This window comes from Trichomycterus rosablanca, chromosome 26, assembly GCF_030014385.1.
Source record: "Trichomycterus rosablanca isolate fTriRos1 chromosome 26, fTriRos1.hap1, whole genome shotgun sequence".
In the NCBI taxonomy this organism is placed as follows: domain Eukaryota; kingdom Metazoa; phylum Chordata; class Actinopteri; order Siluriformes; family Trichomycteridae; genus Trichomycterus; species Trichomycterus rosablanca.
In genome coordinates this window covers 9,831,490-9,844,291 of record NC_086013.1, presented here as the reverse complement: position 1 = coordinate 9,844,291, position 12,802 = coordinate 9,831,490, and the positions used below count along the sequence as shown (strand labels likewise).

The 12,802-nt window shown below is 46.3% G+C and overlaps 1 protein-coding gene across 2 annotated transcripts in view; it reads right to left on the bottom strand.

Annotated features, from left to right (window-relative positions):
* The window catches only part of abl1 (c-abl oncogene 1, non-receptor tyrosine kinase), a 56,885-nt gene continuing 44,083 nt past the window's right edge, over positions 1-12,802 (bottom strand). For both annotated transcript variants that reach the window (XM_062988984.1, XM_062988985.1), the window contains 6 exons: positions 10,121-10,298; positions 7,805-7,989; positions 6,813-6,965; positions 5,567-5,656; positions 5,353-5,478; positions 1-3,303 (listed from right to left, as the gene is read on the bottom strand). In XM_062988984.1, coding sequence (XP_062845054.1) covers positions 1,706-3,303; positions 5,353-5,478; positions 5,567-5,656; positions 6,813-6,965; positions 7,805-7,989; positions 10,121-10,298 — 2,330 coding nt within the window. In that variant the 3' untranslated portion in view covers positions 1-1,705. The remainder of the gene's footprint in view (positions 3,304-5,352; positions 5,479-5,566; positions 5,657-6,812; positions 6,966-7,804; positions 7,990-10,120; positions 10,299-12,802) is intronic.

The window sequence follows — 12,802 nt, the reverse complement described above, 5'->3', positions numbered from 1 at the left end:
TTTCAAGTAACAAAATTGCTTTGTATTTTACGCAGCAAATTGCACCATTGTTACATAGAGAAACAAATAAAAAGAGTAAGAAACTTTGTGTATTTACAAAGATGCGCATATTAGTGTACAAAACCATGATGCTTGCATACAAATAAGTAGTGGCATGATCTTTATGAAGATAAAAACAACACAGTCAACATAGGCGGTACCATGTTGAAACGAAGGCAGCTTGTGGTTGGCTTCATCCTCAAGCGTCGCAGTCAGAGGGCTAAGTGTTTGTACATGCTAACACTAATACGGTAAAACAATTGCATTATGCCAACGATACAAGTAAAACAAAAGGAACGCTTTAGTACACGTTTCTGACGGTTGGTTAAATAAAGAATCTCTTAGAGCTCATGATGTCAGTCCTTAACAGTTGACAGTTTATAAAACAAGGCGAATGATGATGATGATGATGGCGCTTCTATAGCGTGGCGGCTCAGAACACCTCGAATCATGTTAGTGATTCTAATCCTTAAAGCTTTTCAGCGACCGAGTGGCGTGCAGAGCGTTACGAAGCAACGACGAGTGCTGATTGGCTTTCTTACAGATTGTTTATGTATAAAACAAAACACATACACAGGTCCTCGTATCGCTGGTCCTGCTTCGCTTACCAGTCCCTTCTCCAGGTCCTGGAGACAGTAGTGTTCAATCAAAAGTCCGTTTCAATATGTAGACGCCAAGTTTTTTTTAAAGATGCATAGTCGATTCATGGTAAGCACGTTTAAGGCACGGCGGCACTGCGGAAAGATCCGCACTGATCTGAAACCTTCATGGAACAGTGATTGTGAACAATTCCTCACATGGTGGGACAGTCGAGGTTTACGCATTAAAGCCTTTTGGTAGGATGTTTTCTAAAAACACACAAGAAGTGGGGCAAGTATGGACGGGAAACACAGATTTGGTCATCGAACACAAGGAATCGCAAGAAAATATGGACCACAGGTGATACAGCGTATGAGGTTGGGTTTTTTATTTAAACTGGAATTGCCTCTGGAAGTGAGCGAAGACTTACGAAGAAGAAGAATTACGGATTCAACTGTTTGGTCCAAATACCTTGGGTATCGATCGTAGATTTGACTTTGGAAGGGGTTCATTAATGCATGTCTTTGCAAATTAAAAGGTAAACATTTACGGTCGCTGATCACAGATTTGGGTGAAACTAGAGTCGAAAGCTAGAACCACTTGATTCCCAACAATTATAAAACCTGAACTTGACACATTAAGGCAACCATGCTATTTAATACTCAGCCTGAAAGCAGATCCGTTCTGAACTCAACTTTAGTCAATGGGAACCCAAACCACTCTTTGGAGCAGAACCAGACTTTCACACCAGCCAAACATACCGAACTCTTGGTGCAAACGGATTAAAATCCGTAACGAAAGTGCGAGTGTGAAAACACCTTAAGACTTTGCCTTGGATATTTTCCGGAAGACCACAGTTGCAGATTCTTAATGCTTTAAAAATGAGCGCAATGGGCATAAAGGTTCCTTTGAACTTGTGCACAATAACAAGACACTTTGGTGAGTCCTACAGTATATCGTAATAACGAGGTGAACGAAGTTTGAACGATGTGTCACAGCCAATCAGAAAGACCTCCCCCCTCTAGATCTGCTTATATTCTGCTGGTTACCCTGAAGAGGAATGAAGCTAAGGATTTAGGCACTTCTGCTACCTCTGAACAATGTCACTGATTTCCTTGACAGAGGTGAGGAGCTTGCTGAAGTCCTGTGCTGTACTGGCTCCCCCAGTAGCAGTAGGACAGATCTGCAGCTCCCTCAAGCTGCTCTCCAGCTTGTTGATAGCCTCTCGGAAGGCGAACTTGTTCCTCATTTGTTGGATGGAGTCCACATAGCTCAGACAGTACTTGGACAGGTTGTTGCCGGCCTCCAGAACGGCGTTGTGACTGCCCGTTTGCTCGGAGTTCCGGCTGATGGCGGTACGCAGGAGCTCCGTGCTTTCGAGGACCATCTCGCGAGTGATGTTGGAAACGCGCTCGGTCGGTTGGCGCGTTTTCCTTAGGGAGCGGCGTGTGTTCACCAGTGGGATGAAGGCGGTGGCTGAACCTTGGTCGCCAGACGGAGAGCTAGGAACTAGTCCCAGAGATTGACCGGTTGGAGAAGTAGGCGAGGTCTTTGATGGCTGTGCTTTTGAGGTGCTTAGTTTTTTGGCGTTCTCCTGAGTCAGGAAGGACGATCCAGAGCTGGAGGGGCTCAGTTCAGGCGTGCCTTTGACTTTAGTGTCAAGGGATAGGTCTTGAGTGGGGCTCCTGGAAATCTTTCCAGGTTTGACACCTGAAGGTGGAGGTGGAGGAGGTGCAGGCTTGGGTTTAGTTCCCAACTTCCCCCTATCCCTCTCTCTCGGAGACGAAACATCTTGAGGTTGTTTATGTCTGCGGGCTCGGCACTCCTCCCCGGCTGCTCCCAGGGCAGGGAACGATTTGAGCAGTTCGGCTTGCAGGGCACTAGTTTTAGAGCCGTCGGCCTGAACCTGCGCCCGGTGACCCAGCTTGGGGGTCAGAGTCTGCGGGCTCGATCCGGGACTGGACTCTGTATCCCTGAAGACCTCGTCCGAAGCGTCGTCGGTTTTCTTGGGAAGGCGAGGAGGTGGGGTGAGAGTGCCGGCGCGCGATGAGCTCTCCAGTTTCGGATCGTTCGCCCTTTTGCGGGGCAGCGCAGGTTTCCCGCCCAAGGTGCTCGAGTCAAAGTGGCGAGACTGTAGGTCGCGGGGGAGGGTGACCGACTTCCACTCTGTGCGGTCGGACCCCGGGGGCATGCTGGAGGCCGACGATGACCTGTGGAAGCGCTTCGAGTTGGACAACGGGTCTTCCTCACCTGGCGGTGTACTGGCTTTTCCAGCCATGTTTGAATTTCCGGATGTGCCCTTTTTGCGTGGGTGTTGTGGGAATGTCTGACCTGGATACGTAGGGGCACCGTTTGTGACGCCTCCAGCGCTGTTATTATTGGTAGAGGGGAACTTTAAATGGTCGAGGCCTTGCGTGGCAAACAAAGAGCCATTGTTGAAATCATCCCTGGAGTCGACGCCCAGTCCTCTGTGATCGGTATGTCTACCCATTTCTCGAAAGGAGCTGCTACGTGTTGGGGGTGCAGGAGCAGTTTTCTTCTTCTTTTTCATTAAACTGAAGGGGTTGAGACTGCTCTTAGACTTGTCCTTGGACGACTGCCTGTCATCCTCATTAAGGATGCTATCCATCAGTCTTTCTTTCCGGGGAAGCATCGGGGACACCGCAACCTCTGCCTCGGCACCATCTGGAAACGGAAGAAAGGCAAAACAATATAAACTCTTTGATTGGCCGAGGAGAGCTGAGACAGTGGCTGCATTTTTTTACCCCTCATGCTAGCAAATCATCCACCACTAGTGCAAGAACTAGAGATGTACCGATTGGGGTTTTTGGCACCGATTTCGATCTCCGATCTCCTTTCAGGGCGATCGACCGATAGCCGATTCCGATGGGGGGGCGGCGACATGCAATTTTTAGCGCAAAATTCGCAGTAACTAAAGTAAATCAAACAAATACAGGCAATACTGTAATGATTATATTTAGACTATGGGTTTTCAACCTGTGGGGCGCGCCCCCCCCCGGGGGAGGGGTAACCGAGTCAGTCAGACTCGTTCTGCCTGTGGAGCTAAACGTTTTCTGTTAGTCAGAGCAGATGATCCTGAACTAACGAATTTAGTAATTAATAAACGTTTGCCTCTGATTGGCTCTGTAACGTTTTCCGTTCTCATCTACTTCAAAAGCAAGAACCGCTTACGATTTACCAAAGTGAACCAGGAATTTATATAACGTGCTCATAGAATCGACTCGGATGGGATCGGGTTGCATTATCTTTTTAAAGTAAATATTTCAATCAGCAAAATTGCATCGTATGTATGATGCACAACGTTAATGATGTTATTTTAGGTCGTGAAATGCGATGGTTGGCGCTTTGTAGCTCAAAGTCTGGATCAATCCACTGAGCTGTTAAGCTTAACATGGAGGTGATCTTTATATATCACGCGATCGGATCTGCTGAATTTAGGAAATATCGACCGATTGCCGATCGCATATTTTGATAAAAAATCGGCCGATTTCGATACATAGTCGATCGATCCTTCCATCTCTAGCAAGAACCTTAACAGGTTAGCAGCAATAAAGCAGCAATAATGCCCCGACAATCTCCCTTCTCCAACAGGCACAGCCAATTGTGCCTGTTTGGATGCCCAGCCTGGTCGATATCATGATCTGGGATTCAAACTCAAAGTTATACATTATTTATTTATTAATTATTTTACAATTTACTCTTGTTTTTTCCCCATTTTTGCATTTTACCCTATTTTTCTCCAAATTTAGTGTAGTCAATCTACTGCTGGGGATCCCTAGTGGTGCCCAAGGAGGGAGTCACTCTTATACATCCACACATCCATGGATTTGGGCGTAAGGCCGGATTTGCGCACGAGGCCGGCTTCATGCACGGAGAGCCACGTCCCGACCTCTGCGCTCCTCCCCTTCTGTGCAGGCACCCTGTGTTTCCTTTCACAGACCCCCCCCACACCCCCAATTATGCCAGCTAGAGGGCGCCCAGCTGACCGGTAGCAGAGCCGAGACTCAACCCTGGGAGTTCAGAATCTCGGCGCTGGTGTGCTAGCGACTTATCACGCTGCTCCACCTGAGCACCCCTTTACATTAAACTCTTATGAGGCCAAAATTGACCATGACCTCGGTAGACATCTCATTTCAAAGGCATGAGCATTAATATGGAGTTTAAGGCTATAACAGCCACCACTCTATTTCAAAAAATCTTTTTTAAAGGCGCTAAAACCTCTAAAAGTAGTATTTAGAAGGGTGGTACACATACATTTGGCCATAAAGTGTCGTTTTTATTCAATGAAAATATTTGTTTAGTCTATATAGTCAATAAAAAGTGCACGTTTGTCAAATTAGCAGAGCTTAAATATTTGTCAACAGGTTGTACTACATGTCGGCATTCAGAATTAAAAAAGTTAATCAAGCATCCGGTGTGCAACTCTTTCTTTCATATCTGAAATCTGGCAACCCTGCCAAAATATATTTTTGTTGTCTGTAATTTTACATTCAAATCAAACCTGAGTTTTTACGCTGGATGCCCTTCCTAACACAACCCTTCTATTTTTATCTGGGCTTGGGACCAGCACTGCGAGCGTACTGACATATGCACCTCCCAACGGCTGGGCTGTTCTGGCCACCCCATCTCAGACATCAGCCAATCGTGTCCGTGCAGACACCAGCACCGCTATCGTATATACAAAAACAAATAAGCTACAAAATAAATGCTCACCAGGACTGTCTCCATCTTTGTCCATGGCTCTACGTAGAGTTCTGGTCTTGGTCGGTAACTCCGGGGCTTGCTGTAGGGGGCCAAGTGTCAGCTTCTTACCCTTTTTCCCAAGTTCTTTCTCCACCTCTGTGAAAAGTAAATCATTGGGTCATTGGATACATCAGAAAAGAGCAATTAGAACATAAGTTCTTGCTAGTAAGAGCTGCTCCGGTACCGTCAGATATACTGGATTCCTGAAACATCGTTTCAAATGCTTGATGAGTCTCAGCAAATGATGGGCGTTCTGCTGGGTTCCACTTCCAACCTGTTAGACAACAAACAAAACACGGTATTAGTAAAAAAGCTTGAGGTGGGAGATACATTGAATATCAAACGATCTATTTAGGAAGCATTTAAGAATCAATTTCTGCAAGATAACCATCAAAAAGGGAATGGTTTTGAAAGTGGTGGCCACAGACAAATACTCTCTCCTTTGCTTCTTGATTGAAGTTTTGCATTTTGCTAGTGTCCTCATCATTACTGGTAGCATGAGACAATACCTGCATCCCATTTAAATTGCACAGGTAGTCCAGCTCCTCCAGGATGGCACATCCATACATGATCTGTCCTGTCACAAGAAGGTTGGCTCCCAGGACAGTCTCGAGAACATGGAAAACACGGGCAGTTACATGAGGAGAGCTGGACAAGGGCCCCGACACCCTCCAGTAGGATCGGAATTGGCAGTTCCTCCATTGGCCCGTGATCTCTGATCCCTCAGACGGCCCTGCATCAAGAACCGCCACTCAACAATAGCTGATATAACCACATGGGTGAGGGATTACTTTGGCAAACCTTTGTCAAGTTACATGCACAAATACCACTTAAATCTGTACTGTGCAAAAAAGAAGCCTTATGTTAACCATGTCCAGAAGCGGCGTCAACTTCTCTGGGCTTGGAAGCATCTAGGATGGACCAGCACACAGTGGAAACTTGTATTGTGGTCAGTATTGTGAATCAGCAATCCAGGTCTTTTTTTGGAAAAATTGGACACCGTGTGCTCCGGACCGAAGACAAAAAGGACCATCCAGACTGTTATTAGGAACAAGTCCAAAAGCCAGGGTGTGTCATGGTATGGGGCTGTGTCAGTGCCCTTGGCTTTAATGCAGAAAAGTACATTGAGATCTTAGAGCAACATGTGCTGCCTTCAAGACGTCGTCTTTTCCAGGGACGTCCATGCATTTTTCAACAAGACAATGCTGCACACATTACAAAGGCATGGCTGTGGAAGAAGAGGGTGCGGATACTGGACTGGCCTGCCTGCAGTCCTGTCCCCAATAGAGAATGTGTGGAGAATTTTGATTGGTCTCATCGGTGCCAAAACGCCTTTTAAGTGTGGTGAAAAGAAATGGCAACATTACAAAGTGTAAAGTGTGTAAATGCTTTACAGTCCCAACTTTTTTGGGGAAAAAATAATTACTCACAAGCTCTCATTAGTTCATAGACTTTCTCTGGGCATCCCTCTGGTCTCTCCATGCGGTAATCCTTCTCCAACAGCTCATACACCTGGGACAAATCAATCCCAGGATAGGGGGACATCCCATAGGTGGCAATCTCCCAGAGCAGCACACCGAAAGCTAAGCAATAAAGAAATTTCATATGATTAAATATGTTTTTTTTTTGTATTTCATGACATAATATTCTACACTATTAATGCAATGCACTGCACTGACTGATTAAAAAAAAAAAAAAAAAAAGTCACACACTCAACCACCTTTCACTTTGAATACTCCACACATCCTACTGTTTTTAAAACCCTGCCACAAAGCAAAAATGCTTCAGGAACGGTTTGAGGAGCACAACAACGCGTTTGAGGTGTTGACTCGGCCTCCAAATTTCCCAGATCTCAATCCAATCGAGCATCTGTGGGATGTGATCTATGGAGGCCCCACCTCGCAACTTACGGGAGTTAAAGGATCTGCTGCAAACATCTTGGGCAAGCTGTAGTCTAGTGGTTAAGGTACTGGACTAGTAGTCAGAAGGTCATTGGTTCAAGCCCCACCACTGCCAGGTTACTGCTGTTGGGCCCCTGAGCAAGGACCTTAACCCTCAATTGCTCAGACTGTATACTGTAACTGTAATGTAAGTCGCTTTGAATAAAAGCATCTGCTAAATGCCGAAAATGTAAATGCAAATTTAAGTCTTGATGCCAGATACCACAGCACACCTTCAAGTGGAGTCTATGCCTCGATGGGTCAGGCAAAAGGGGGACCAACACAATATTAGGAAGGTGGTCATAATGTTATGCCTCATCGGTGTAGTTCTTGTTCTATTTTTACACCTACGACAAGTGCTAACAAGATGTGTGTTCCTAATAAAGAGGCCAGTAACAGCACTGCTGTACCTGATACATTCAAACCAGAACACCACACTCCACTGGGAAAACCTTTTAAATGAAACCATTTGAGAAGCTCACCCCAGACGTCTGACTTGATAGAAAATTTATTATAGGCCAGGCTTTCTGGTGCAGTCCATTTGATTGGAAACTTGGCGCCGGCGTGGGCCGTGTACGTGTCTCCGGTCATAAGACGACTCAGTCCGAAATCCGCCACCTTCACCAAGTGGTTCTCCCCAACCAAGCAGTTGCGGGCCGCCAAATCCCTGAAAATAGTACACAACAATAAGGTGAGTGATTTAAAGATAATGATCTAGATCCATTAGTGAAGCACCAATTTTATACTTCAATTTTATTTGTATAAGCGCTTTTTATAAATCCAGGACCAACAGACCAAAAAACCCCTGTTGAGCGAGCCGAGGGCGACAGTGGCAAGGAAAAACTCCCTTAAAATTACAGGAAGAAACCTTGAGAGGAACCAGACTCAGCAGGGACCCCCCCATCCTCCTTGCGTGGATTCATTTTCATCAGCCGCTCTATACTGATCAGGGTCATGGCAAGCCCCGTTTCATTAAAAAACACTGGGCACAGGGCAGAAATACCCTGGACAAGGTGCCAATCCATTGCAGTGCTTGGACTATTCCCCCTTCTTGTAGATAGACAATCATGTCTGTGTAGACACCCATCTGGCTGGTAGCAAAGCTGAAATTCATACCCCAATCTCAGCAATTTATATATATATATATATATATATATACATACCACCTCCTTGTTTCTACACTCACTGTCCATTTTATCAGCTCCACTTACCATATAGAAGCACTTTGTAGTTCTACAATTACTGACTGTAGTCCATCTGTTTCTCTACATACTTTTTTAACCTGCTTTCACCCTGTTCTTCAATGGTCAGGACCCCCCACAGGACCACCACAGAGCAGGTATTATTTAGTTTTTTTTTTTTTTTTTTTTTTTTTTTTTTACCCCTTTTTCTCCCCTTTTTAGCGCATCCAATTGTTCAATTAGCATCGTGCTTCCTCTCTGTCTATGCCGAACCCTGCCCTGACGGAGGTAATTGAAGCTAACCCGTATCCCCTCCGAAACACGAGCAGCAGCCAGATGCATCTTTGCCACCCACACATTGACGAGTTTGGCACCACCTAGCGTTGCATGCGGAGAGACACACCCTAAGGGCACCCCCTCCCATCTCTGTGTAAGCGCCTCCAATCAGCCGGCAGAGAACGCAACCGCATTCTGACAGAGAGAGACCCACATCCGGTTCTTTGTCCCACCCCCCACATGAGCAACCGGCCAATCGTTGCTCATATAGCCACTCAGCTTCGAACCGGTAAAGGAAGGATTCGATACGACGCTTCTCAGAATCCAGCCCTGGTTGCAGCGCGTTTCTTTTTACCGCTGCGCCACCTGAGCGGCTATTATTTAGTTTTTAAATACTGTGTCCACTCACTCCTACCTAGTTGGTCCACCTTGTAGATGTAAAGTCAGAGACGATCGCTCATCTATTGCTGCTGTTTGAGTCGGTCATCTTCTAGACCTTCATCAGTGGTCACAGGACGCTGCCCATGGGGCACTGTTGGCTGGATATCTTTGGTTGGTGGACTATTCTCAGTCCAGCAGTGACAGTGAGGTGTTCAAAAACTCCGCTCATACCAGCACAACACACACTAACACACCACCACCATTACGGTCAGTGTCACTGCAGTGCTGAGAATGATCCACCCCCCAAATAATACCTGCTCTTTGTGGGGGTCCTGACCATCGAAGAACAGCATAAAAGGAGGCTAACAAAGTATGTAGAGAAACAGATGGACTACAGTCAGTAATTGTAGAACTAGAAGTGCTTCTAGATGGTAAGCGGAGCTGATAAAATGGACAGTGAGTGTAGAAACAAGGAGGTGGTTTTAATGTTATGCCTAATTTTATATAAATGTTTTTTTCTCTCTCGGTTTCGACTGCTCCCATATTTTTATGCCGGATGCCCTTCCTGACGCACCCCTACTTACTTTAATCCGGGCTTGGGACAAGCACTGAGAGTGCACTGACAAGTGACCCCTCCAGTGGCTAGGCTGTTTTGCCAAGTCCCACCCCTCCCACTTGTTTATACCCACTTTGTAGCAGCCCATGTGTGGGAGATGCTTTTTAAGTCTACCTGAGCCAGTGTCAGGTCAGCAGTTAAAGTACTGGACTACTCATCAGAGGGTCACTGACCCACTGCTGGGCCACTGAGCCCTTAACCCTCAATTGCTTGCATTGTATTCAGTCATAATTGCAAGTGATTGGATAAACTTCCTAGATGCCCATAAGCCAACTGTCACCTGCTGATGTGAATGTAAACAGGTTCGTTTTGAGGCATCATGGGTGTTTTTGTGTTCGTTTAACCTGTGAATGAAGTTCTTCTTCTCCAAGTACTCCATGGCAGAGGAGATCTGAGTGGCCATGTAGAGCAGCACCACGGCGTTCACCTCCTCGCGGTTGCACTCACGCAGGTAGTCCAGCAGGTTACCGTGGGTCATGAACTCGGTGATGATGTAAAACGGAGGTTCCCGTGTACACACGCCTAAAACCAACACACACGATAAGATTACTAACCACTCATTTATTTCTTTTCTAGCCAATTACCAATCGCTTTTTGCTTCCTCTACTCCTGCTGATCTCCACTCCTAACTGAAGTGAGCCTTGCTTGACTAACACGCCCCCTCCGACACATGTGCAGTGGCCAACTGCAAGTTCACATGGGGCTTAGTCTTGCGCACTGATCTCCATTATCCCCCATCCCTATTCAGGCTCTATCGATCAGCCAGCAGAGGTCGTGATTGCATCAGTTATGAGGAATCCCGTCCGGCATCCAACCCAACACACGGGCCAATCATTGTTTGTGTAGGCACCCGGTGCCAGTAGCAGAGCTAAGTTCAAGATGTCAGCTCTGGTGTGCTAGCGTGTTTTACCGCTAGGCCACATAAGCGCCTGTCAATCCGATTTTAAAAATGCTTTCTTTTAAAGGTTTCATATAATTTTTATATAATCTTTTACCATCTACTGTGCATGATATTGTGGAAAGGATTAAGGGACTCCAGAAAAATCTCTTGAATGTACGTGACCACACATCAGCATATATTGGGGGGGGGGGGCGCCCCTAGATGCTAGATGGTGCCCACCTGACCAATAGCAGAGCTAAGATTCAAACCGGGGTGTTCAGAATCAATTGTGCCCGCTAGATGGCGCCCAGCCGACCGGTAGCAGAGCCGAGATTCAAACCGGGGTGTTCAGAATCAACTGTGCCCGCTAGATGGCGCCCAGCCGACCGGTAGCAGAGCCGAGATTCGGACCGGGGGTGCTCAGAATCTCGGAGCTGGTGTGCTAGTGGAATATCCCACTGCGCCAAGTGGGCGCCAACATACAGTGTATCACAAAAGTGAGTACACCCCTCACATTTCTGCAAATATTTCATTATATCTTTTCATGGGACAACACTATAGACATGAAACTTGGATATAACTTAGAGTAGTCAGTGTACAACTTGTATAGCAGTGTAGATTTACTGTCTTCTGAAAATAACTCAACACACAGCCATTAATGTCTAAATGGCTGGCAACATAAGTGAGTACACCCCACAGTGAACATGTCCAAATTGTGCCCAAATGTGTCATTGTCCCTCCCTGGTGTCATGTGTCAAGGTCCCAGGTGTAAATGGGGAGCAGGGCTGTTAAATTTTGTGTTTTGGGTACAATTCTCTCATACTGGCCACTGGATATTCAACATGGCACCTCATGGCAAAGAACTCTCCGAGGATGTGAGAAATAGAATTGTTGCTCTCCACAAAGATGGCCTGGGCTATAAGAAGATTGCTAACACCCTGAAACTGAGCTACAGCATGGTGGCCAAGGTCATACAGCGGTTTTCCAGGACAGGTTCCACTCGGAACAGGCTTCGCCAGGGTCGACCAAAGAAGTTGAGTCCACGTGTTCGGCGTCATATCCAGAGGTTGGCTTTAAAAAATAGACACATGAGTGCTGCCAGCATTGCTGCAGAGGTTGAAGACGTGGGAGGTCAGCCTGTCAGTGCTCAGACCATACGCCGCACACTGCATCAACTCGGTCTGCATGGTCGTCATCCCAGAAGGAAGCTGACGCACAAGAAAGCCAGCAAACAGTTTGCTGAAGACAAGCAGTCCAAGAACATGGATTACTGGAATGCCCTGTGGTCTGACGAGACCAAGATAAACTTGTTTGGCTCAGATGGTGTCCAGCATGTGTGGCGGCGCCCTGGTGAGAAGTACCAAGACAACTGTATCTTGCCTACAGTCAAGCATGGTGGTGGTAGCATCATGGTCTTGGGCTGCATGAGTGTTGCTGGCACTGGGGAGCTGCGGTTCATTGAGGGAAACATGAATTCCAACATGTACTGTGACATTCTGAAACAGAGCATGATCCCCTCCCTTCGAAAACTTCATCATGGCAGTTTTCCAACAGGATAACGACCCCAAACACAACCTCCAAGATGACAACTGCCTTGCTGAGGAAGCTGAAGGTAAAGGTGATGGACTAAACCCAATTGCGCATCCTCAAGTGGAAGGTGGAGGAGTTCAAGGTGTCTAACATCCACCAGCTCCGTGATGTCATAATGGAGGAGTGGAAGAGGATTCCAGTAGCAACCTGTGCAGCTCTGGTGAATTCCATGCCCAGGAGGGTTAAGGCAGTGCTGGATAATAATGGTGGTCACACAAAATATTGACACTTTGGGCACAATTTGGACATGTTCACTGTGGGGTGTACTCACTTATGTTACCAGCTATTTAGACATTAATGGCTGTGTGTTGAGTTATTTTCAGAAGACAGTAAATCTACACTGCTATACAAGCTGTACACTGACTACTCTAAGTTATATCCAAGTTTCATGTCTATAGTGTTGTCCCATGAAAAGATATAATGAAATATTTGCAGAAATGTGAGGGGTGTACTCACTTTTGTGATACACTGTATATTTTGATTACGGCCTTATTGAAATGTGCAGAAATTGTCCTGCCAAATGAGTCCACCACCAATAAGGGGTTGAACAGGGCTA